Source organism: Cherax quadricarinatus, chromosome 33 (genome assembly GCF_038502225.1).
Source record: "Cherax quadricarinatus isolate ZL_2023a chromosome 33, ASM3850222v1, whole genome shotgun sequence".
In the NCBI taxonomy this organism is placed as follows: Eukaryota; Metazoa; Arthropoda; class Malacostraca; order Decapoda; family Parastacidae; genus Cherax; species Cherax quadricarinatus.
In genome coordinates this window covers 11643842-11671398 of record NC_091324.1, presented here as the reverse complement: position 1 = coordinate 11671398, position 27557 = coordinate 11643842, and the positions used below count along the sequence as shown (strand labels likewise).

At 48.4% G+C, this 27557-nt stretch overlaps 1 protein-coding gene across 1 annotated transcript in view; it reads left to right on the top strand.

The window, feature by feature from the left end:
• Positions 1-6145: 6145 nt before the first annotated feature.
• Positions 6146-27557, top strand: part of LOC128694028 (protein croquemort) — a 30919-nt gene continuing 9507 nt past the window's right edge. The window contains exons 1-6 of the mRNA XM_053784019.2: positions 6146-6457; positions 13653-13897; positions 16264-16421; positions 18438-18582; positions 19813-19938; positions 27008-27133. Coding sequence (XP_053639994.2) covers positions 6403-6457; positions 13653-13897; positions 16264-16421; positions 18438-18582; positions 19813-19938; positions 27008-27133 — 855 coding nt within the window. The 5' untranslated portion in view covers positions 6146-6402. The remainder of the gene's footprint in view (positions 6458-13652; positions 13898-16263; positions 16422-18437; positions 18583-19812; positions 19939-27007; positions 27134-27557) is intronic.

Below are 27557 nucleotides of genomic sequence, written 5' to 3'. Positions count from 1 at the left end.
CCACACTGGCTGATGGCCACGCTGACTGATGGCCACGCTGACTGATGGCCACGCTGACTGATGGCCACACTGACTGATGGCCACACTGACTGATGGCCACACTGACTGATGGCCACACTGACTGATGGCCACGCTGACTGATGGCCACGCTGCCTGATGGCCACGCTGACTGCCACGCTGACTGATGACCACGGTGGCTGATAGCCACGCTGGCCGATGGCCACACTGGCTGAAGGCCACGTTGACTGCCCACACTGGCTGATGGCCACGCTGACTGCCCACACTGGCTGATGGCCACGCTGACTGATGGCCACGCTGACTGGCCACACTGGCTGATGGCCACGCTGACTGATGGTCACGCTGACTGATGGCCACGCCACGCTGACTGATGGCCACGCCACGCTGACTGATGGCCACGCTGACTGATGGCCACGCTGACTGATGGCCACACTGACTGATGGCCACGCTGGCTGATGGCCACGCTGACTAATAGCCACGCTGACTGATGGCCACGCTGGCTGATGGCCACGCTGACTGATGGCCACATTGATTGATGGCCACGCTGACTGATGGCCACGCTGACTGATGGCCACGCTGACTGATGGCCACGCTGACTGATGGCCACACTGGCTGATGGCCACGCTGACTGATGGCCACGTTGACTGATGGCCACGCTGACTGATGGCCACACTGACTGATGGCCACGCTGACTGGCCACACTAACTGATGGCCACGTTGACTGATGGCCACGCTGACTGATGGCCACACTGACTGATAGCCACGCTGACTGATGGCCACACTGACTGATGGCCACGCTGACTGATATCCACGCTGACTGATGGCCACGCTGACTGATGGCCACGCTGACTGATGGCCACGCTGACTGATGGCCACACTGGCTGATGGCCACGCTGACTGATGGCCACGTTGACTGATGGCCACGCTGACTGATGGCCACACTGACTGATGGCCACGCTGACTGGCCACACTAACTGATGGCCCCGTTGACTGATGGCCACGCTGACTGATGGCCACACTGACTGATAGCCACGCTGACTGATGGCCACACTGACTGATGGCCACGCTGACTGATATCCACGCTGACTGATGGCCACGCTGACTGATGGCCACGCTGACTGATGGCCATGCTCACTGATGGCCACACTGACTGATGGCCACACTGACTGATGGCCACGCTGACTGATTGCCACACTGACTGATGGCCACGCTGACTGATGGCCACGCTGACTGATGACCACACTGACTGATGGCCACGCTGACTGGCCACACTAACTGATGGCAACGCTGACTGATGGCCACGCTGACTGACGCCCACACTGGCTGATGGCCAAGCTGACTGCCCACACTGGCTGATGGCCACGCTGACTGATGGCCATGCTGACTGATGGCCACGCTGACTGATGACCACGCTGACTGATGGCCACGCTGACTGATGGCCACGCTGACTGATGGCCACGCTGACTGATGGCCACGCTGACTGATGTCCACGCTGACTTATGGCCTCACTGGCTGGTGGCCACGCTGACTGATGGCCACGCTGACTGATGACCACGCTGACTGATGGCCACGCTGACTGATGGCCACGCTGACTGATGGCCACGCTGACTGATGGCCACGCTGACTGATGTCCACGCTGACTGCCCACACTGGCTGATGGCCACGCTGACTGATGGCCACGCTGACTGGCCACACTGGCTGATGGCCACGCTGACTGATGGTCACGCTGACTGATGGCCACGCCACGCTGACTGATGGCCACGCCACGCTGACTGATGGCCACGCTAACTGATGGCCACGCTGATTGATGGCCACACTGACTGATGGCCACGCTGGCTGATGGCCACGCTGACTAATAGCCACGCTGACTGATGGCCACGCAGGCTGATGGCCACGCTGACTGATGGCCACATTGATTGATGGCCACGCTGACTGATGGCCACGCTGACTGATGGCCACGCTGACTGATGGCCACGCTGACTGATGGCCACACTGGCTGATGGCCACGCTGACTGATGGCCACGTTGACTGATGGCCACGCTGACTGATGGCCACACTGACTGATGGCCACGCTGACTGGCCACACTAACTGATGGCCACGTTGACTGATGGCCACGCTGACTGATGGCCACACTGACTGATAGCCACGCTGACTGATGGCCACACTGACTGATGGCCACGCTGACTGATATCCACGCTGACTGATGGCCACGCTGACTGATGGCCACGCTGACTGATGGCCACGCTCACTGATGGCCACACTGACTGATGGCCACACTGACTGATGGCCACGCTGACTGATTGCCACACTGACTGATGGCCACGCTGACTGATGGCCACGCTGACTGATGACCACACTGACTGATGGCCACGCTGACTGGCCACACTAACTGATGGCAACGCTGACTGATGGCCACGCTGACTGACGCCCACACTGGCTGATGGCCAAGCTGACTGCCCACACTGGCTGATGGCCACGCTGACTGATGGCCATGCTGACTGATGGCCACGCTGACTGATGACCACGCTGACTGATGGCCACGCTGACTGATGGCCACGCTGACTGATGGCCACGCTGACTGATGGCCACGCTGACTGATGTCCACGCTGACTTATGGCCTCACTGGCTGGTGGGCACGCTGACTGATGGCCACGCTGACTGATGACCACGCTGACTGATGGCCACGCTGACTGATGGCCACGCTGACTGATGGCCACGCTGACTGATGGCCACGCTGACTGATGTCCACGCTGACTTATGGCCTCACTGGCTGGTGGCCACGCTGACTGATGGCCACGCTGACTGATGGCCACGCTGACTAAAGGCCACGCTGCCTGATGGCCACGCTGACTGATTTCCACGCTGACTGATGGCCACGCTGACTAAAGGCCACGCTGCCTGATGGCCACGCTGACTGATGGCCACGCTGACTGCCCACACTGGCTGATGGCCACACTGGCTGATGGCCACGCTGGCTGATGGCCACGCTGACTAATGGCCACGCTGACTGATGGCCACACTGACTGATGGCGACGCTGACTGATGGCCACACTGACTGATGGCCACGCTGACTGATGGCCACACTGCCTGATGGCCACGCTGACTGATGGCCACGCTGACTGATGGCCACGCTGACTATTGACCATGCTGACTGATAGCCACGCTGCCTGATGGCCACGCTGACTGATAGCCACGCTGACTGATGGCCACGCTGACTGATGGCCACACTGGCTGATGGCCACGTTGACTTCCCACACTGGCTGATGGCCACGCTGACTGATGGCCACGCTGACTGATGGCCACGCTGACTGATGGCCACGCTGACTGATGGCCACGCTGACTGATGGCTACGCTGCCTGATGGCCACGCTGAGTGATGGCCACGCTGACTGATGGCCACACTGGCTGATGGCCACACTGCCTGATGGCCACGCTGACTGATGGTCACGCTGACTGATGGCCACACTGACTGATGGCCACACTGACTGATGGCCACACTGGCTGATGGCCACACTGGCTGATGGCCACGCTGAATGATGGCCACGTTGACTGATGGCCACACTGACTGATGGCTACACTGACTGATGGCCACGCTGACTGATGGCCACGCTGACTGATGGCCACACTGACTGATGGCCACGCTGACTGATGGCCACGCTGACTGATGGCCACGTTGACTGATGGCCACACTGGCTGATGGCCACGCTGACTGATGGCCACGCTGACTGATGGCCACGCTGACTAAAGGCCACGCTGCCTGATGGCCACGCTGACTGATGGCCGCGCTGACTGATGGCCACGCTGGCTGATGGCCACACTGGCTGATGGCCACGCTGACTGATGGCCACGCTGAGTGCCCACACTTCCTGATGGCCACGCTGACTGCCCGCACTGGCTGATGGCCACGCTGACTGATGGCCACGCTGACTGGCCACACTGGCTGATGGCCACGCTGACTGATAGCCACGTTGACTGATGGCCACGCTGACTGATGGCCACGCTGACTGATGGCCACCCTGACTGATGGCCACGTTGACTGATGGCCACGCTGGGTGATGGCCACGCTGACTGATGGCCACACTGGTTGATGGCCACACTGGCTGATGGCCACGCTGACTGATGGTCACGCGGACTGATGGCCACGTTGACTGATGGCCACACTGACTGATAGCCGCACTGGTTGATGGCCACACTGGTTGATGGCCACACTGGCTGATGGCCACACTGGTTGATGGGCACACTGGCTGATGGCCACACTGGCTGATGGCCACACTGGTTGATGGCCACACTGGTTGATGGCCACACTGGCTGATGGCCACACTGGCTGATGGCCACACTGGCTGATGGCCACGCTGACTGATGGCCACACTGGCTGATGGCCACACTGGTTGATGGCCACACTGGCTGATGGCCACACTGACTGATGGCCACGTTGACTGATGGACACACTGACTGATAGCCGCACTGGTTGATGGCCACACTGGTTGATGGGCACACTGGCTGATGGCCACACTGGTTGATGGTCACACTGGTTGATGGCCACACTGGCTAATGGGAGGGAAAGAGGATAAAGAAGAACACATTAAGAAGGCATCTTAGCGCTTACAAGAAGGTTAACAAGAAGGTGGAGCCAGAAATTATGGATATTAGAAAAATGTTCTTCGCAGACTGACTGACCAACGGAATTGTTTAGAAGAGGAGGAAATAAATGCCACAGCCGCAAGAAATGTTAAAGATATATGATAAACAGATTACTGATGACGGTGCAATACCAGCATAACTGTGCTGTTGTAACCACGAACACTGAAGACTAAATGTCACCAGCATAACACTGCAGTTGTAACTAAAAATCGTAATAACAAGAATATAAATTAATCACAGTACGAGTGAGACTCGAACTCATGGCATGTGTGCTCAAAACTCACAGGTCATGGTGGTACCCGGTTTAGGACTCTCTTGCCATGGGTTCCATTCCCACCCGTTCTGGGAATTGATTAATTCATCAACTGTTGAGAAGAGGGGTGCCCAAGAGCTGGAGCTTTTCTCCACAGCACGAGTGAGTACATTAAACAAACAAAACGAGTAACTAGAGCTTTGAAATCTGGGAGGTGGTTTACTCTCCCTTATGTACAATGGCTCCCTCCCTCCCTCCCTCCCTCCCTCCCTCCCTCCCTCCCTTCCTCCCTCACACTCCCTCCCTTCCTCCCCCCTCTCCAACCCTCACACTCCCTTCTCCTCTCCCACACACTCCCTCCCTCCCCCTCACCCTCACACCCCCTCCCTCCTCTCTCCCTCACACTAACTCCCTCACCCTCCCTCCCTCCTCTCTCCCTCACACTAACTCCCTCACCCTCCCTCCCTCACCCTCACACTCCCTCCTTCACCCTCTCTTATTGACCCTCACACTCCCTTCCTCTCCCTCTATCACTCACTCTCTCCCTCATACACTCCTTCTCTCCCTCACACACTCCCTCTCTCCCTCACGCACTCCCTCTCTCCTTCACACACTGCACCTCTCTCCTTCACACACTGCACCTCTCTCCTTCACATACTCCTTCCCCTCCCCCCTTCCCCTTCCACTTCCCTCCCTCCCTCCCTCCCTCCCTCCTCTCCCCCCTCTAATCCTCCCCCTCCTTCCGTGCCTCACTGGACACACCACCACCATCACATCCACCAGACCAGTGCCACAGTGCACAGTGCCAACACTCACACACACGTGAAGATCGTGTAATTAAGCACACTACAAGGTACATGTAACAGCAACACAGAACTGTATCACAATACAGTAAACAAATACAACTACTCTCGCTTTTCTCCATAACTACAGAGAGCGAGGAAGTACTGATCTAATCATGGGGTGAGTGATACTTGTACCCTCGTACAGTGTTTGAAGCTATCGAGAAGGCCTATCGCTGCCGGATTCCTCCTATAAGCCTGTTGACTAGGTGTACAGGTCAGGGTATGAGTGTAGACATCAGTGTTTGAGTGCGGGAGGAACGACGATGTTGGTGCAGGGATAGTACCTGCGTGTGGTGCGTGGTTGTCTCCACCATGAAACACTCACACGCCAACATTGATGCTCCAAGTGGTGACTCACGAAGCTTAAGTGGTGATAAGGAGTTTTAAAGTGGCGACTAACAAGTCTTAATTGTCACTCACTAGTGTTAAGTAGTGACTTACAACTCTTTAATAGTGAATCACGAATCTATGAAACTTAAGTGGTGATAAGGAGTTTTTAAGTGGCAACTAACGAGTCTCAACTCGTCACTTACTAGTTAAGTGGTAATTTAAGAATTTTTAACAGTGACTCACGAATCTTAAGTGGAGACTCAAACGTTGAATTCAGACGTTTAAGTGGTGACTTCCTTCTTAGTCTCCTCGTTGATGTCTCCCATGGCAACGATGAAGGAGCCTCAGGACACCGAGAAACTCATCAACGGTAGGTATTGTGTGTTCAGTATCTCTCAGTCATCAATGGTAGGTATTGTGTGCCAGGTACCCCTCAGTCATCAGTGGTAGGTATTGTGTGCCAGGTACCCCTCAGTCATCAGTGGTAGGTATTGTGTGTCAGGTACTCCTCAGTCATCAACAGTTGGTACTGTGTGTCAAATATCCTTCAGTCATCAACAATTGATACTGTGTGTCAGATACTGTGTCTAGGTACTTTGTGTCAGGTACTGTGTGTCAGGTACTGTGTGCCTAGGTACTGTGTGCCAGGTACTGTGTGTCAGGTACTGTGTGCCTAGGTACTGTGTGTCAGGTACTGTGTGTCTAGGTACTGTGTGTCAGGTACTGTGTGTCAGGTACTGTGTGCCTAGGTACTGTGTGTCAGGTACTGTGTGTCTAGGTACTGTGTGTCAGGTACTGTGTGTCAAGGCACTGTGTGTCAGGTACCTCTCAGTCATCAACGGTAGATACCGTGCCGGGTATTGTGTTAAGTATCTCTCAGCTATCAGTGGCAGGTACTGTCAGGTAATCTGTTAGGTACCTCTCAGTCATCAACGGTAGGTACTGTGTGCCAGGTACCTCTCCCTCATCAATGGTGGGTACTGTGTGCCAGGTACCTCTAAGTCATCAGTGGTAGGTATTGTGTGGCATATACCTTTCAGTCATCAATCGTAGGTACTGTGTGTCGGGTACCTCTCAGTCATCATTGGTAGGTACTGTGTGCCATGTACCTCTCACTCATCCATGGTAGGTACTGTGTGTGAGGTATCGCTCAGTCATCAATGATAGGTACTGTGTGCCATGTACCTTTCAGTCATCAATGGTAGGTACTGTGTGTCAGGTACATCTCAGTCATCATTGGTAGGTACTATGTGTTAGGTATCTCTCAGTCATCAATGGTAGGTACTGTGTGTCAGGTACATCTCAGTCATCAATGGTAGGGACTGTGTCAGGTACCTCTCAGTCATCAGTAGTAGGTACTGTGTGCCAGGTATCGCTCAGTCATCAATGGTAGGTACTGTGTGCCAGGTATCTCTCAGTCATCAGTGGCAGGTACTGTGTCGTGTATTGTGTTAAGTACCCCTCAGCTATCAGTGACAGGTACTGTCAGGTACTCTGTTAGGTACCTCTCAGTCATCAACGGTAGGTACTGTGTGCCAGGTACCTCTAAGTCATCAGTGGTAGGTACTGTGTGCCATGTACCTCTCACTCATCAATGGTAGGTACTGTGTGTCAGGTACCTCTCAGTCATCATTGGTAGGTACTATTTGTTAGGTACCTCTCAGTCATCACTGGTAGATACTATTTGTTAGGTACCTCTCAGTCATCAATGGTAGGTACTGTGTGTCTGGTACATCTCAGTCATCAATGGTAGGTACTGTGTGTCAGGTTCCTCTCAGTCATCAATAGTAGGTACTGTGTGTCAGGTATCGCTCAGTCATCAATGATAGGTACTGTGTGCCATGTACCTTTCAGTCATCAATGGTAGGTACTATGCGTCAGGTACCTCTCAGTCATCATTGGTAGGTACTGTGTGCCATGTACCTCTCACTCATCAATAGTAGGTACTGTGTGTCAGGTACATCTCAGTCATCATTGGTAGGTACTATGTGTTAGGTACCTCTCAGTCATCAATGGTAGGGACTGTGTGTAAGGTACTTCTCAGTCATCAATCGTAGGTACTGCGTGCCAAGTACCTCTCACTTATCAATGGTAGGTACTGTGTGTCAGGCACCTCTCAGTCATCAATGGTAGGGACTGTGTGTAAGGTACTTCTCAGTCATCAATGGTAGGTACTGTGTGTCAAGTACCTCTCAGTCATCAGTGGTAGGCACTATGTGTCAGGTACCTCTCAGTCATCAATGGTAGGTACTGTGTGTCAGGTACCTCTCAGTCATCAATTGTATGTACTGTGTGTCAAGTACCTCTCAGTCATCAATGGTAGACACTATGTGTCAGGTACCTCTCAGTCATCAATGGTAGGTACTATGTGTCAGGTACATCTCAGTCATCAATGGTAGGTACTATTTGTCAGGTACGTCCCAGTCATCAATGGTAGGTACTATGTGTCAGGTACCTCTCAGTCATCAATGGTAGGTACTATGTGCCAGATACCTCTCAGTCATCAATGGTAGGTACTATGTATTAGGTACCTCTCAGTCATCAATGGTAGGTACTGTGTCACGTACCTCTCAGTCATCAATGGTAGGTATTATGTGTCAGGTACCTCTCAGTCATCAATGGTAGGTACTATGTGCCAGGTACCTCTCAGTCATCAATGGTAGGTACTATGTGTTAGGTACGTCTCAGTCATTAATGGTAGGTACTGTGTGTCAAGTACCTCTCAGTCATCAATGGTAGGTACTATGTGTCAGGTACCTCTCAGTCATCATCATTACGTGGTATGACCATCAGTTAACTCGTGGTAATGACCACTCCCCTTGACACATGACCGTGAGTCACGTCCCAGATATGGTAACTCAGTATTTTTACTCACTGACATCAGCATCACGAGGAGCTGACTCCAACATCCGCTTTTTTTCTTCCTTCAAAAACGACTTTCTGAAGTAATGAATTTTCTTTGAATTCTAAGTGACTTTAAAAGAAGAAAAGAAGACCACTGTAGCTAGTCCAGTGACCAATGCTAGGCTTGGCCTCCAGTGACCAGGGCTAGGCTTGGCCTCCAGTGACCAGGGCTAGGCTTCGCCTCCAGTGACCAGGGCTAGGCTTGGCCTCCAGTGACCAGGGCTATGCTTGGCCTGCAGTGACCAGAGCTATGCTTGGCCTCCAGTGACCAGGGCTAGGCTTGGCCTCCAGTGACCAGGGCTATGCTTGGCCTCCAGTGACCAGGGCTAGGCTTGGCCTCCAGTGACCAGGGCTAGGCTTGGCCTCCAGTGACCAGGGCTAGGCCTGGCCTCCAGTGACCAGGGCTAGGCTTGGCCTCCAGTGACCAGGGCTAGGCTTGGCTTCCAGTGACCAGGGCTATGCTTGGCCTCCAGTGATCAGGGCCAGGCTTGGCCTCCAGTGACCAGGGCTAGGCTTGGCCTCCAGTGACCAGGGCTAGGCTTGGTCTCCAGTGACCGGGGCTAGGCTTGGCCTCCAGTGACCTGGGTTAGGCTTGGCCTCCAGTGACCAGGGCTAGGCTTGGTCTCCAGTGACCGGGGCTAGGCTTGGCCTCCAGTGACCAGGGCTATGCTTGGCCTCCAGTGACCAGAGCTAGGCTTGGCCTCCGGTGGCCAGGGCTATGCTTGGCCTCCAGTGACCAGGGCTAGGCTTGGCCTCCAGTGATCAGGGCTAGGCTTGGCCTCCAGTGATCAGGGCCAGGCTTGGCCTCCAGTGACCAGGGCTATGCTTGGCCTCCAGTGACCAGGGCTATGCTTCGCCTCCAGTGACCAGGGCTAAGCTTGGCCTCCTGTGACCAGGGCTAGACTTGGCATCCAGTGACCTGGGTTAGGCTTGGCCTCCAGTAACCAGGGCTAGGCTTGGCCTCCAGTGACCAGGGCTATGCTTGGCCTCCAGTGACCAGAGCTAGGCTTGGCCTCCAGTGGCCAGGGCTAGGCTTGGCCTCCAGTGACTAAGGCTAGGCTTGGACTGCAGTGACCAGGGCTAGGCTTGGCCTCCAGTGACCAGGGCTAGGCTTATCCTCTAGTGACCAGGGCTAGGCTTGGCCTCCAGTGACCAGGTCTAGGCCTGGCCTCCAATGTCCAGGGTAGGCACGGCCTCCAGTGACGAGGACCAGGTTCGGTCTCTAGTGACCAGGACTTGACTCGGAATCCAGTGACCAGATTTAAGCTTGGCCTCCCGTGACCAGGGCTAGGTTTGGCCTCCAGTGACCAGAGCTAGACTAGGCCTCCAGTGACCAGAGCTAGACAAGGCCTCCAGTGACCAAAGCTAGGCTCGACCTCCAGTGACCAGAGCTAGACTAGGCCTCCAGTGACCAGAGCTAGACTAGGCCTATGTGACCAGAGCTAGGCTTTACCTCCAGTGACCAGAGCTAGACTAGGCCTCCAGTGACCAGAGTTAGACTAGACCTCCAGTGACCAGAGCTAGACTAGACCTCCAGTCACCAGAGCTAGACTAGACCTCCAGTCACCAGAGCTAGACTAGACCTCCAGTCACCAGAGCTAGACTAGACCTCCAGTCACCAGAGCTAGTCTAGACCTCCAGTCACCAGATCTAGTCTAGGCCTCCAGTGACCAGAGCTAGACTAGACCTCCAGTCACCAGAGCTAGACTAGACCTCCAGTGACCAGAGCTAGACTAGACCTCCAGTCACCAGAGCTAGACTAGACCTAAAGTGACCAGAGCTAGACTAGACCTCCAGTGACCAGAGCTAGACTAGACCTCCAGTCACCAGAGCTAGACTAGGCCTCCAGTGACCAGAGCTAGACAAGGCCTCCAGTGACCAGAGCTAGGCTCGACCTCCAGTGACCAGAGCTAGACCAGGCCTCCAGTGACCAGAGCTAGACTAGGCCTATGTGACCAGAGCTAGGCTTGACCTCCAGTGACCAGAGCTAGACTAAGCCTCCAGTGACCAGAGCTAGACTAGACCTCCAGTGACCAGAGCTATACTAGACCTCCAGTCACCAGAGCTAGACTAGACCTCCAGTCACCAGAGCTAGAGTAGACCTCCAGTGACCAGAGCTAGACTAGGCCTCCAGTGACCAGAGCTAGACTAGACCTCCAGTGACCAGAGCTAGACTAGACCTCCAGTGACCAGAGCTAGACTAGACCTCCAGTGACCAGAGCTAGACTAGACCTCCAGTCACCAGAGCTAGACTAGGCCTCCAGTGACCAGAGCTAGACAAGGCCTCCAGTGACCAGAGCTAGGCTCGACCTCCAGTGACCAGAGCTAGACCAGGCCTCCAGTGACCAGAGCTAGACTAGGCCTATGTGACCAGAGCTAGGCTTGACCTCCAATGACCAGAGCTAGACTAGGCCTCCAGTGACCAGAGCTAGACTAGACCTCCAGTGACCAGAGCTAGACTAGACCTCCAGTCACCAGAGCTAGACTAGACCTCCAGTGACCAGAGCTAGACTAGACCTCCAGTGACCAGAGCTAGACTAGACCTCCAGTGGCCCAGAGCTAGACTAGACCTCCAGTGACCAGAGCTAGGCTAGACCTCCAGTGACCAGAGCTAGGCTAGACCTCCAGTGACCAGAGCTAGACTAGACCTCCAGTGACCAGAGCTAGACTAGACCTCCAGTGGCCAGAGCTAGACTAGACCTCCAGTGACCAGAGCTAGACTAGACCTCCACTGGCCAGAGCTAGACTAGACCTCCAGTGACCAGAGCTAGACTAGACCTCCAGTGACCAGAGCTATACTAGGCCTCCAGTAACCAGAGCTAGACTAGACCTCCAGTGACCAGAGCTATACTAGGCCTCCAGTAACCAGAGCTAGACTAGACCTCCAGTGACCAGAGCTATACTAGGCCTCCAGTAACCAGAGCTAGACTAGACCTCCAGTGACCAGAGCTATACTAGACCTCCAGTAACCAGAGCTAGACTAGACCTCCAGTAACCAGAGCTAGACTAGACCTCCAGTAACCAGAGCTAGACTAGACCTCCAGTAACCAGATCTAGACTAGACCTCCAGTGACCAGAGCTATACTAGGCCTCCAGTAACCAGAGCTAGACTAGACCTCCAGTGACCAGAGCTATACTAGGCCTCCAGTAACCAGAGCTAGACTAGGCCTCCTACACACATTTATTGATCCTCGTGCATTTGCATAACTGATTTTTTTCAACTGTACATAGCATATATTTAAATACAAGTACACGTGTGTACACTTCAGAAAGTGTTCCATATTACTGACTTTGCACAGTACCGTCAAGTAGAAGAATAAATGGGGTATATGTGCAACACTTGGAGAGCTTTTTGGCCGCAACGTTTTGCCTGAAGAACAGAATTTTTCAGTCGAATATGATAATGGTATACAATACCGACAGGTTAACAGGTAAGACAAACGTGCAAGTGTCCAAGGATGGACTGATTACATCGTTTTAATATCTCTACTGCTTCCTTTGCCTCCTCTTTACTCGACTGAAGAAGCTTACTGTGTAGGCGAAACGTTTCGGAAAAAAGATACCCAACTGTTGCACATGTGTCTTACTTATCAACTTCTTCAGTCGAAGAGGTTTTAACGTTTCGCCCCGAGCAGCTTCATCATTAAAGAAATGTTCTGAACTGTACACAAAGTGTTCTTTTCCATGGTCTGTCCGTATCACTATGCCATTTACAAATAAATTTACTGAGGTTCCGCTGGTTGACAGTTTGCTCCACTCATCCTCAACTATGCTGCTAAAATCAACTCTGTTCAATGCCGTTTCTAAATCTGAGGTGTTCAACCTTAATCCATCGTTGCGAGACATGTCTTGGTTAAGATCATCATCAACCTCTTGGTTGCATAAACTGACTTGTAAACATGGATCATAATTCCCATAATGTCATACCTCAGAGGAGACGATCTCTCACACAGCTTCACAAGGGATTAATATACATTTTTTTTCAACTTTCTCTATCTACTTTCCCGGCGAGTCTGAACGAAGATGTATCGAGTTTCACTATGACCTCGGAACTGATATTACTTATACCTCTGGTTATGAAGGCAAGAAGTCGACAAGTTTTATGGCAAACTTCTGATACTTCCTCCTCTTCCTTCGTTGAAACTCGTTTTTACCTCACTCTCTTCCACATACACGTCATGATTCTATATTCTCCGTTCACTTAATTAAGCTCCCGAGTGAGCGGAACGTCGTTACTTTGTACCTGTACTCTCACGTCTTGGCTTTACAGTAAGTAAAAAAAAAAATTAGTTCATAACTAGTTTGGTTGTATCATTTCTAGGACGTTACATTTGTCCATACTGAACTGCATCTCCCATGTGGCTTTTTCTACACACACACGTGTATATATATATGTATATATATATTCACCTCAACATAGATTATGTGACTCAAGTACACCTAGGTACTGCCACGTTTGTCTGACTCAAACACATTTTAGTACTAAAACATTTGATTCACAGAGGATGGTGGAAGCTACCGACACATATACACACACACACACTCACACACCATCTGGTGTGGACTAAAGCAACTACATATCCAGTTGCTATGTAGAACATTACGCTCAATAACAGCTTCCACACCCAGTCCTTCTTTCCTCATGTTTTCCCTCACTGCAGAGAAGAGGGTGGGTGAAGACAGCAGAATGGAGGGTTCCACAGGGCAAGAATCTGATACCACTATGACCAGCTCTGGAACCAGCCTTGCTGCAGCCAAAGAGTTTATTATTAAGGAAGTAGCGAAGCTGAAGTGGCTGACGTGCTGTCAGATGGTGCTGCTGGTGCTGTCTGTGCTGCTGGTCGTCCTCAGTGTGGCCATGCTGACCGGGTGCTTCCACGCCATTATCAGCTGTATTCTGCATTCGGTGAGTTTTTCATTTCTGAATGAGCGGTGTCTTGATGATGCTGGAAGACTCCTGATTCAAAGAATCGGAAAGATCCTTCTTTTGGTGGGATCAATCATGATTTCCTGTGAATTTCTATAGAAGCGCTGTACGACCTTCGAGGATTTACGACTATGTATCGACTGATGTAGCAGACCATACTGTTTTTATTTAGCTAAATTAGGTACATCAACAATGTGCTGCAGAACCATTCAGTATAATAGTCACGTTGTGGGATCAAAAGCGGTTTCCCTGACATATTTGTATCACAAATTAAGGGTTTCACACACACACTCGTAGTGTAGATATGTCAAAGTTAGAAGACTTTACTAAGTCAGTGAGAGAGTTGTAAGGTGTTTCATTAAGGATTCGGTTGTTACAGCAGAGTTGGAGTTGCTAATGCTTGGGAATTACCATAATTCACTTTTTTGTGTGAAATCTTAAAATCCAGGAAGCTTTTGTTTTAAAACATTATATGCTTGAGAATACACACTTGCACTAACCTGGCATCAATCATCCTGAATATCGTAAATCAGTTCTACTTGAACTAAATAACCACTAAATGTAAGCAGACTCGATATAAATTGGGGAAGCCAGTGTCACCCTATATAAACTTATATAAATGTAAACATATACATGACCTTTGATTTAGTGCTAAACTTAACACATGACAATGAGTGCACGAATATATAAGGAAGCGCTCAGGCGTAACATATCGACTTCTTTATTTTTCAACCGATTACGTTCATTTTTGGTGTACTATTAGAAGCTTATATCAAATATCCTGTGCTGAAGTTTCAATCATATCGGCCAAAAAGGAAATGAAATATGCAAAATTTACGAAAAATTGCATTTGGCAGGGGAGTCCTTCTCAGTGGTACTTGGAAAAGTGGTTTTGACACTTGCTGCTGATAGAACACCTAATTCCATCACTGTAAGTGTGCCTATTCTAAAATAAACCTTATCTTCATGCTAAAAAAAAATAAGTTTCATAACTTTTTTGACATATTGGAAGATGTCGGTCTTGTTGCCCACATAAATCTAAAAATATTTGGGATAGTTCAGAAAGGTACACTCCACCTTGTAAAGCAATCATTCTCCTATGATTGTTGTGAAAATCAAGTCAATTCAATCATAAATAAAGATGGAGTGCCCCTAAATAGGTAAATAAGTTACTTTCGAGATATAGGCCGAAGCGCGCGGCACCCCAGCTGCCCGGGAAATAATTTTTTTCCCCGAAAAATTCGCTTTATTTTACACTTTTTGCGTGACCTACGAGTGTTTATTACAGTTAACCATTGTAAATCCGTTTTCTCTCATCACTTGTAAGAGATAACGAAACTTCAGGGGATACACCGATAGAAATTTTTCCCTCTTGGGCATCATATTATGTTATATATTATTTTTTTCGGTGTGCTTTTTATGTTTATATGCTATTATTATATTGCATTGTCATAGTAGATCAATTGTGATAGATAAATAAGCCTTATAATTGATATTAGCGTGGGTATGGAATATTTATGGAATATTTTGTTGGCTGGAGGTGTCGGCCATTTTGGGTACTATACCCAGGGTACCTGACTGGTTACTTGACCATATTAGCTCCGCCCGCTCGGGCATGATCTCAGTGAATTTGTATTATATTAAACATAAAGATATACGAAAACGATAAAAATAACAAGGGGGAAAAACGTAAACAAAGCCGCGTCAGCGCTTCTTACGCAATATGACGCGTCAGCGCTGTCACCATGCCTGTTATAAATGGCTGTAATTCCTTTTAGAAACATCGTACAAGGATAATAATTATACCAGAGTGTAGCCAGAAAGTTCAGCTTTTTTTGGTAACAATAACTCCATTTTCATATTTTTTCGAATTGTTTTTTGCTCAGCGCGCGTGAACCTGAGCGCTCCCTTTTAAATATATAATGCATGTGCACTCTTATATACACAGTACAGGCTACATATACATTTAAGAGAAAAAGATGGTACCACATTCACATGTATTAAAGTACAAGGGAGTAAATACTTGAGCAGGTACAATGTAGACCTTTCAAGGAAGGGGGGGGGCTTTATGCTGAAGGATTCTTGATCCGAGGAATTATTAAATGCCTTCGAATTCTGCCATATTAGCTGGTAGCCTTCCATTTCCATGTGCCGCTGACCCCTATAGTTTTAGCGCTTCTGCACGAAGGTTGCAGATGTTTTACATACTTGTGTATACACGCTGGAAGTTTACTTGAAGCCCCACGAATATAATCATGCAATTTTCCTCTGAGCTGGTATCCATTTCACAGACCTTCAGAGTTCTGAGTGTTTTGCTAAAGTAGATTTTTTTTTTTTCCTCGCAGCGTCTGGAGGTAGTGGAGGGCTCGGAGGCGTACGACATGTGGAAGGTTACCCCGATTCCTATGTTATTAAAGATGTACCTCTTCAACTTGACGAACCCAGAACAGTTCAAGAACGGAAAGAAGCCAATCCTGCAGGAATGTGGTCCTTATGTCTGGAGGTGGGTAGGTTAACATGGGTGGACACATGATTTAGACTGAAGGGTAGAACTGGAACGGTCACGGCGGCAATTATAAAAGGGTGTGGGAGAGAAGTAGGGAAGGGGGTCGATTTAGTGAAGCGTACATTTATTTAGGGGTATGGCAAGTAAATATGTAGATACATGAATATAATCTTGGTAAGACTTATGCAAAGACTAGTTTGAGAAGTCTATTCATTGCACCTGCTGCACTGCCCCCTACTGGGTCACGTTAACGTGGTGTGGTTCAGTGACTTGAGAGGTTCTATAGTTTAGCGCTTCCTTTGATTATAATGAAGTTCTGTACTACTTACTCAAGGTCACCTAGACGTGGTAAAGTCTGAGCTGATTAGCCTGACTTAAGAACTCCCCAATTTCTATCCCTCCTTCCTGACTATTTGGTAGATTATGGAAGGCGTTAGTTTCTCTTGTTCTCCCAATAATTCTAGTACCTGGGTGGTCCGCACTACAGAAGGGGATCAGACTATCAGATGAATCTTCTGGTTGACAACCAGATGGCATATTGGGTGCTACGTCTGGCGGATATTTGAAAGCGATGTACTGAAGGTCACCTGTTGAACCAGAAGTTGTAAAGATTTCCCCCACTGTCTTGTTGCCAGTTTTCCCCCTTCCCATTATTTACCGAATGCTGCAAATGTGCCTCTCTCCCCCATTCTAATTAGGTAGTTGTACTACACCTTGCTACCTTAATTCTAGGCAAGCTATTTTAGGGCTGTGCCCCAGGTAGGGTCAGGGATAGTCCTTGAAAAAATTGGCATGGCTTGTTACTAATGAAAGATTTTTTTTTTTTTAATTAGTCAACCTATGGTTTTTCTTGCTGTACTTATACTCTGCTCTTCTCTACCATATATTATAACATTTATACCTCTCGCGGCACCAACAACTTTTCTAGGTTCCTCTACGGAAGAATACTGTCAACATCAGCACGGACATGATTCATGAGTGACCAGAACTAGACTCAACCTGTTATCTCTGGACTTAGCCCTGATTTCATCCCCATTCTGAAGTTGCGGTGACTGTGGGCGAGGCCTTTTATTGCGTATAGCTATTAAACTAGTGTTGACTGTCGAGCTCCCCGCAATCCTTGCTCCTCTTGTGATGTCTATTTTAATGAGCTAGGTTCACTTCCTCTTTAAAGCCCAAACCGCTCGTTTACCCTTTCTGGTGTACTATGGGTTGAATGATCCCAGGGAAGATGCGAAGTTCTGTTGGTGCTGTGAGTCATGTGGGAGTTCAGGGGAAAATAAAAGAAGGGGAAGGGGGCACAGAAAACCAGTTGAAAGCTGCCTGAAATAACTCCCTGTATAGCAGCTATTTGCCTTTTTTTTCCACATGTCCGTGGTAAATGGAGGACCTGTTGGACTCTGCAGATGGTAGGAAAATTGTGGATTCGGCAGGACGTAGGTTTTTGGCCCCCCTCCTCCCAAAAGAATCATCACATTACTAATCCATAGCTTGATCGGGCGCGCACATCTCGCCCACAGCCACCTGTTCGCAGATGCTCTTGCTCCTATCTGTATAATTTGTGGCCTGCAACTGACTAACTTATTAATTTTATCCTTTTTTTTTTTCTTCCTATACTTGTATTTACAAGAGCATTGAATGATCACGATCAAATGCTCCTCAAATTTGGAAACCAGCCAGCTACTTCCACAGGCTGCGTGCTTCAGAACTCATCTTTTCCCATTACTGGCGGTAAAATATTTAATTTAATAAAAGGTTTCGGAAAATTACAGTCAGGGACTTTGAACGAATTATAGATACAGATTGCAGAATGGGAAAAAATACTTCTAATAATTTTGCTTGCTCTGATCTTTATCAGTGAATTGTTGAAGTATCAAGTTGATGAATTTTGTTTTAATATCTTAGTTTAAAGAGCTGAGTAACCAAATGGTTCTGTTACTGACATTGTAACCATACATAAAAACTTTGATCTGACAAATATTTTTTTCTTGGGCGGCGCTTGTGAGGGAACAGAGAGTACCACGAGAAGGTGAATGTGACCTTCAACAGCAACAACACTGTGAGTTACCTGCAGCAACGATGGTGGGTGTGGGACCAGCAACTCTCTGGCAAGAACACTCAGGACGACCTCATCTTCAGCCTCAACACTATTCCTGTGGTGAATAAGACAAGGGTTTGGGGCTCGATGAATTGGGGGGGGGGGGGAGGGAGGAAGTAAGAAAGGGTAAGAATTCAAATGTCTAAATGAGACGAGTAGGTTTTATCTTTTCGTTATCTTAACAGCATCAAGAGTTCTATAGAAAGAAAAGTATACCTGTAGACTGTTCTACATGGTGACATGTCACCTCGTCTATGAACAGAGGGTAGTGTACACATAGGTATTTCTTTTATGGCTCGCCGTCATTTCCACTTCAAGAAGTGTTCTTGATTCAAAGAATTTGGGCTGCCCTTCACCTTCCTCGGATCAAACTTAACTGCTCATTCCCTATTACCATTAAAGGGTAGGCGCTTCCCAGGAAATTTAATTTGAAATTTCCTTAATTCATAAGAGGTTAAATTAGCGTTTAGAGCCAGATGGTTCTGAGGCCCTGATAAAGGGCTTATGGTTTTTAAAGATAGTAGCACATACCTCAGTGGCAGGACTTTAGACTAAACCGAAGAATTCGGATTTAATCCTGGGGAAGCTTCCTACTGATGCCAATGTTTGCCTAGGGCGATAAGCTAAGAAATGTGCAACACCTGGGTGTCTTAGAGACGTTTCGCTTCCGCAGTAGACTGTATCAGTCTAATGCATGTTGCACGTCTTCATGATGTCTGTATTACATCATTGATCTAATAATTCAGGAAATAAAGTACTTGGGTGTCAGTAAACTGTTGTCAGTGGCACCCTGGAGTGGCTGGTGTGTGCCGGTGGCATCCTGGAGTGGTTGTGTGCCAGGGTGAAGCTGGGATATGAAAGGTGCCGAGGTAAGATATTGTAGATTAACTGGTGGTAGTTTAATGTCAGAAAGCTGGACAAGTTCCGGTGGTGGTTATTTTAGTGTTGCTTGTGAACTTCGGTTTCGTGTAGTACCCTCGTTGTATGACCCATACGAATTTGGAGCATTTTTTAGTATAATCTTGTACCAGGTTGTTTTGCTGATAATTCCATAGTGTGGTGTGAACCCTTAAAATAGTGTTACATATCCTCATAGTACTGATTGTCGTCTGATTGTTTCTGATAGTGATATTCTTACCTCACAGCACAGGGTAAAATTTGTATGAACGTGCAAGTTTTTTTTTTTTTTTATTATTGCCTAAATCATCTCTGCAAATTCATCCGTTAAGGTTTGTTACCGTTTACCAAAAATGTTCATTGCTTAAACTTGATACACGGTTTGTATTGCAGTCTGCTGTATGGGCGGTGCGAGACGAGGAGATCTACCTGGCTGTTCTCAATAGAATGTTTAACGATTTAGGCGAGAAGCTGGTCATCTCCGCCACTGTCAACGAACTTGTCTTTAGCGGAGTCAAGGTATAACTTTTCTTTTTAAATAAACTGACTTGTGTACACCCTAATATGATGACATTGAGGGAACTGAGGTAGCAAGGATGATTGTATAAGAGTTGATAAAATCTAACACAAAGTGGGAGTTGTCACAGTTGCTCTTTGCTGATGACACTGTTTTTGGGAAATTCTGAAGAGAAGTTGCAGAGGTTGGTGGATGAATTTGGTAGGGTATGTAAAAGGAAATTAAAAGTGAATGTAGGAAAGGGTAAGGTGATGAGGATAACCAAAAATTTAGGTAACGGAAGATTGGATATCAGATTGGAGGGAGAGTATGGAGGAGGCGAATGTATTCGTATGTTTGGGAGTGGACGTGTCAGCGGATGGATCTATGAAAAATGAGGTGAATCATAGAATCGACGAGGGGAAAATGATGAGTGGTGCACTGAGGAGTCTGTGGAGACAGAACTTTGTCCATAAAAGCAAAGAGGGGCATGTATGAGAGTATAGTTATACCAACGTACTTGTATGGGTGTGAGGCATGGGTTGTGAATGTTGCAACAAGAAGGCTGGAGGCAGTGGAGTTATGTCTGAGGGCAATGTGTGGTGTGAATATAATGCAGAGAATCCGTAGTTTGGAGATTAGGAGGTGGTGTGGAATTACCAAAACTTATCCAGAGGGCTGAAGAGGGGTTATTGAGATGGTTTGGACATGTAAAGAGGGTGGAACGAAATAGAATGAGTTCGAGAGTGTATAAATCTGTAGTGGAGCGAAGAAAGAGTAGGGGTCGGCCTAGGAAAGGTTGGAGGGAGGGGGTTAGTTTAATGTTTGTTATGCACCCCATACCCATCCTTTGGGCGGTAGTCAGAAGATTAGAGGCACATAATGGGTCCAGGGACTGGGCCCCCAAAGTCTTGATAGCTGAACTAGGTACAAAGGTAATGAATCATGTGAAGGGGGTAAAGGAGGTTTTGTGTGCGAGGGGCTTGGATTTCCAGCAAGCACGCGTGAGTAAGAAAGCAAATGGAAACAAATGGTTTTCAGGACGTGACGTGCTGTTGGAGTGTATGCAAGGTAACATTTACGAAGGGATTCAGGGAAACCAGCAGACCAGGACTTGAGTCCTGTAGATGGAAAGTACAGTGCCAGCACTCTGAAGGAGGGGTATTAGTGTTGCAGTTTTATAACTATAGTGTAAGCATGGCTCTGGCAAGACAGTGATGGAATGAATGAATGATGAAAGTTTTTCTTTTTCGGGTCACCCTGCCTTGGTGGTAAACGGTCAGTGTTAATAAAAATAAAAATCTGTCGGCGTGAAGATAACTCTAAAGAGCACGAGAAGAGGCATGTATCCCGCTATAGGGTCAGTATCCACGGAAGCTAAAGATTGTCTAAAGTGAAGTTACTTATGTGGGACTTACCATTGTTCAGGGTAACATTATTTTCCCCTAAAAAATAATGGAAGATGTCACGAAAGATGCTGTAGAGATTGATAAGTGTAAGAGACTAGTTGGGAGGAACTTCAAAGTTAAAGATGGATGGCCTCTTCAAGGGGGGCTCCTTGGCGTGGTGAAGAGGCTCTTGGTCTGAGGAATTAGACCTGTTGGTCTACTTCCTCAGACCGAACCTAATTGCCCCCCAATCCCCCGTTCCCTATCCCATCCTCCCCTTTTTCCTTTCCTCCTCCTCCCCACCCCTCCATTTTGCCCTTCCTTTTTTTTTTTTTTTTTTTTTTTCCCCACAGGCACACTAGTTCCTAGGTAGGGGAAAGGGTACCGGGGTCCATCCCATTCCGTTGAGGTTCTTGGCGGTGGCGTAGTTTGCCGTGGAATCTGGATTGCCTGGGGATGTCCTGATCCCTCTCCGGTATCCCAGAGGGTGGCTTTGGGTGTCTCTCGGGCGACGGGTGTATCTCTGGAAGCCACCTTTCGGATTCCGGGGGTGGTGGCCGAAGGAGGTATGCTTTGTGGCGGATTTCCGGCCGCCCTCTCTTTTGTCCACCGAGGTAGCTCGGCAGATGTGAGGTTGCTATCCCGGATTGCCGGTTTACTGGCATGATGGGTAGGGTATGGCACGGGTTCCATGCTGCATCTGCGCTACTTGCGGTGCTGAGGTCCTCTTGGGCGCAGAGGGAGATTTCTGGCCCTTTCATTCCTCCTAGGAACTATCCCTCCCCGGTCCCCCCTTTTTTTATTTTTTTTATTTATATTTTCTTTTCTTTCTTTTTTTTCTTAAAAACAAAAAGAAAGAAGTAACCTAACCATGGCAGCCCTAGTCCATGAACCTGCTACCCCCGGGCCCCTTCTTGATACCGCACCCCGTTCTGACCCCGCCTCGTCTTTGGACCACTCTTCGGACACTCCTCATGCCTCTGTACCTCTTGCCGGTGCTGTTTCCTCACCCGCTTCAGGTACTGAGGCCTCGACTGACTCCTTCAATTTATCTGACCTTCGCTCTCCTCTGACTATGCTTCCGGCCTCTCCCTCTACGGTGCGGCAATTTTCGAATCGCTGGCCCGTTCCACATCGGACCAACTCTGGTCCCACGCCTAAACGACAACGACAATTACCTGCTGATGATACTTCTCCACCTTCTCGTTCTTCTCAGAAAAGATCGACACATCCTTCACTACCTTTCCAAGCTCAGTTTCAGACTGCACAGTGGACTAAATTCTTCACTTTACGACCGACTTCCTCTACTGCCTATCTTTCTGACCACAGTATTGGCAAGGCACTCCTACGCCATGTTGGTAAAGATATTTCTTTTCATGCTCTTAAGAGCGGTACGCGCATCATCACCGTACAGAATGCTACCCAGGCTCATGAGCTTTCTCGTCTTTCCCATATCGATACTGTTCCTGTAACTATTGAAAAGCATCATTCCCTCAATTCTTGTAGTGGTACCATCATTCTGCCCCATACCATAGTTCAACAAAATTTCCAAACATGTGGCACTGACATTCTTGAACAGCTGGAACTCCAAGATCTCCCAATCCTCAAGGTAGACACTTACGTTCTTCCTGCCCGCGGGCGGAGACGATACCCTAGCAATGTGGCTCGTTTAACTTTTGACAGCCGTGAACTCCCATCCTCAGTTTATGTAGCAGAACATCGGTTACAAGTTCGAAAGGTGATCCCTACACCGCAACAGTGTAGAAATTGCTGGCGATTTGGCCATCCAGCGAAATATTGCAGATCTATCGCCGAATGCCCAGTCTGTGGTGCCGATGACCATTCTAATACGTCTTGCAATCGACCTCCCTCTTGCCTTAATTGTCATGAGGCTCACCCTTCGTACTCTTGCCGTTGTCAAGTCTACTTAAACGAGTGGGAAATCCTTTACCTCAAAGAGACAGGTCTCCCTTATGCCATGGCAGTTTCTCATCTCCGCCTCCAAGGGAGACTACCTCGTGTTTCTTATTCCCGTGTTTCAAAACGTCCCCCCACTTCTGGTATCCCATCTTCTGCACCCACCTCTGTTGTTACCTCTCCCATAGTCACTCCTGTAGCTAATTCTTTTGCTGTCCTCGGCTCAGACGTCCCTACTTCAACGTCTCAGTCTGATCTTGTTTCTTCGTGTTCTCTCACAAGCCTCAGTAGCGACGAGATCTCGTATGACACCACCTCCCAATCGTCCCTCTACTTCTCAAATGTCAAAAAAAGCTCCGTTAACACCTCCTACCCATCTTCCACCTCCTCATTTTCCCTTCCCTGTCTCTGTACCTGGTTCTCCCCCTCTCACTGGCTCTGTTACAAGTGTAGAGGTTCACCCTCCTCCTCGTACTGTACCTTCCTCCCCTGTTCCCTCCCAAGTTTCTTCCTCTTCGGCCACCTCCCAGGTTTCTGCCTCTTCTGTCCCATTCCATGCTTCTCCAGTTCCCTCCACCCTTCCGTCCCCCCCTACCTTGGTACAGTCCATTACAGTTCCAATCTTTACTCATCCTTTCCCTACCATTTCCAATATTGTCTCCCATACAACGTCTCTGAATTCTGAAACACTTGAAGCAATCTCTGAATATATTGCAGAGACCAAACCATCAATGGACACTGATCCACCCTCCGCTCCTTCTCTCTCCTCTACTCCATCTGCGCAACTCCTTTCTTCACAGCGCACCGTTCCTTCGCTGCTTGAACGTTTTCCACTGCCTCCGCATGTGGACTTTTCTAACCCCTCTAGTCCATAGGAACCCTTACCTGTGGATTTCAGGTATCTTTATCATTGCCAATCATGGCCTATTTACAGTGGAATATACGCGGCCTCAGGGGTAATCGGGGTGAGCTTCAGATGTTACTCTCCCAGTTTTCCCCTGTTGGTGTTTGCTTACAGGAACCAAAATTACACTCTGCTGTTATCTCTCCCATCTCAGGCTATAATTTATTGTATTCTTCAGATCCTTTTCCTGATGGGACCTTTAATGAAAGTGCCCTTCTTCTACGCACTGATATTCCGTACCATCAGCTATTTGTTCGTACTTCGCTGCATTACACAGCAGCCCGTATCCACTTGCATAGGTGGTATACGCTCTGTTCTTTATCTCTCTCTCCTCGGGCATTATCTATTCCGGATATTGCCTTTCTTGTTTCATCATTACCACCACCACAGTGAGAACCCCCCCCCCCTCTGGGGGGGTTTCACTGTGATTCCCGTGGCATTCAGTTAGAGGCTTTTCTTGCCACCCACCCCCTCCATGTTTTAAATACAGGTACTCGCACCCATTTTGATCCTCGGACTCTCACTCTCTCTTGCATCGATCTCTCGGTCTGCTCTTCCTCCGCCGCATTAGACTTCACTTGGTCTTTTCTTCCGGACTTACATGACAGCGATCATTTCCCAATCATTCTTACTTCCCCTTCATATTCACCACCTCTTCGCATCCCACGCTGGCAATTTGATCAGGCAAATTGGAACCTTTACTCACACCTAACTGTTTTTAGAGAGGTTCCTTCTTCGTCCTCCATCGATGAGCTTTTACACCTCTTCTCGTCCTCCGTTTTAACTGCAGCTTCTCATTCTATACCCCAAACTTTGGGCAGGCATTCTCAGAAATGCGTGCCTTGGTAGTCTCCTGCTTGTGCTCGTGCAGTACGTTTGAAATGCGCTGCATGGGGCAGGTACCGGTACAATAGAACCAGAGAGACTTCTTGAATTTAAGCAGAAGCATGCAATCGCTCGCTGTGTCATCCGTGACGCTAAACGCACTTGCTGGCGAGATTGTCTCCACCATCACCTCTGCTTCCTCTGAGTGCAGTCTGGAAAAAAGTACGAAAACTGAGTGGTAAATATTCTCCTGACCCGGCTCCTGTTCTGCGGGTTGCCGGTGTTGATATAGCAAACCCACTAGATGTTGCCAATGAAATTGGCAATCATCTGGTCCGTATTTCTCAGGGACTCCATCTATGCCCCTCATTTCTTTCCTCAAAGTCTGCCAGAGAGTTAGCACCCTTGGACTTTTCTTCTCTCAGAGAAGAACAGTATAATGTGCCTTTTACACTTCAAGAACTGGAGGCAACACTCTCAGCTTGCCGATCATCGGCAGCTGGGCCCGACGACATTCATATGCGTATGCTACAACATTTACATCAGTCAGCCCTTGCAGTCCTATTACACCTTTACAATCTTATTTGGTCACAAGGAGTTCTTCCACAACTGTGGAAATCCGCCATTGTTCTCCCTTTCCGCAAACCAGGCACTACGGGACATGAAACCTCCCACTGTCGTCCCATTGTTCTTACCAGTGCAGTTTGCAAAGTGATGGAACGCCTAGTAAATAGACGTTTAGTGTGGTATTTAGAGACACACAACAGTCTCTCCACTCGTCAATATGGCTTTCGTAAGGGACGTTCTACCATAGACCCCTTAATACGCTTGGATACGTATGTTCGTAATGCCTTTGCGAATAACCACTCAGTTATTGCCATATTTTTTTGACCTTGAGAAGGCATATGACACAACTTGGAGGTATAATATTTTAGCCCAAGCCCACTCCTTAGGCCTTCGAGGCAATCTACCATCCTTCCTTAAGAACTTTTTAACTGACAGGCATTTCCGTGTTCGGGTTAATAATGTGCTCTACCCGGACTTTATCCAAGCTGAAGGTGTCCCCCAGGGATGTGTTCTGAGCACAACACTTTTTCTCCTTGCTATTAATGATTTGGCCTCTAGTCTTCCATCAAATATTTGGTCATCACTCTATGTTGATGACTTCGCTATTGCCTGTGCAGGCGCTGACTGACACCTTATTAGTTTCTCTCCAGCATGCAATCGACCGTGTTTCCAATTGGGCCACCACACGTGGGTTTAAATTTTCCAGCACTAAAACCCACCAAATTGCTTTCACTAGACGCTTTGTTATCTCCGATCATCCTTTGTACCTCTATGGCTCCCGTATCCCTGAACGTGATAGTCAAGTTTCTGGGCCTCCTCTTTGATCGTAGGTTATCCTGGAAACCTCACATTACCTCTCTGAAGGCAACTTGCCACAGCCAGCTGAGGCGCCCTGCTCCTCTGTGAGAATTGCCAAGTTCCATTATCAGTCAACCACATTCTGTTGGACTGCCCACTTTATCAACGAGCACGCAGAATTTACCTCCGTCGTCGTCTTCGCTCTGCTGCTCTTTACCTTCTCTTCTCGCTGATGGACCCACCTTTCATCCAGACACTCTCATTGACTTTTTGACAACTGACTTGCTTCACAAATTCTGATACCTTCAGCCCTTTCTACTTCAATCTCTTGCTACCCCCTACCCCCGTACTATCCCCTGCCCCGCTGTTTTCTGTAACCTACTGATCATCCCTCCTCCCTTCTGCCATCCAATACCCTCGCTTCCTTCCCTACCCTGCAGCGCTGTATAGCCCTTGTGGTTTAGCGCTTCTTTTTTTGATTATAATAATAATAAGGATGGATGGGGTTCGACTATCGTATGCACTATATGTACCAGAGGTCCGGCAGTTCCTTCGAAGATAGTGGCTTGAGGGCAGTGAGTCTTGATCTGGAGAATCGGTTACTCTTCCTTGGCACAAACCTGATTGTCTCCCATTCCCCATATGGATGTAGGCGCTTCCCCATTGTCTGGTGACAATTGACTTTCTCCACAGGACCCTATGCTGGACTGGTTACAGAAAGAAGTGGTAGCCAAGAACGGTTCCTACCATTTCCTTTTAAACATAATCGGTACTAACTCTGCCATCGTCAGCTTCGACAAATTCGCCTGGTTCTACAAGGTTTGTTCCGAGTTAACATTTTGTATAGTTCAGTAGATAACTTAAGAATTCCTTTACCAGGTCCCCAATCATTATAGGATCGTTAACATGGAAAATGCTTTTTCCCGTTTTCTCACTGGAGTCAAACTTTAACTTGGTTCACTGCCAACCTTAAAGGTATTCCTGTAGCTGTTATGGCTGGATTAGCACTTTCTTTCAGATATAACTAACTTAACAAATCGCTGTAAGTTCAGAGATATTACCTGTCTAATACCTCCCATCCCTCGCCCATACCATTCCAAAATGCCATATGCATCAACAGCATCCAAAAGTTTAATTTGAAACTTTCAAGATATACGTTTGAAAGTTTATACCAATTTTTTTTTATTTATTTAAAGAACACAGTATACATGTGTGGCATTCATAATTGATTTAAAACAAAAAA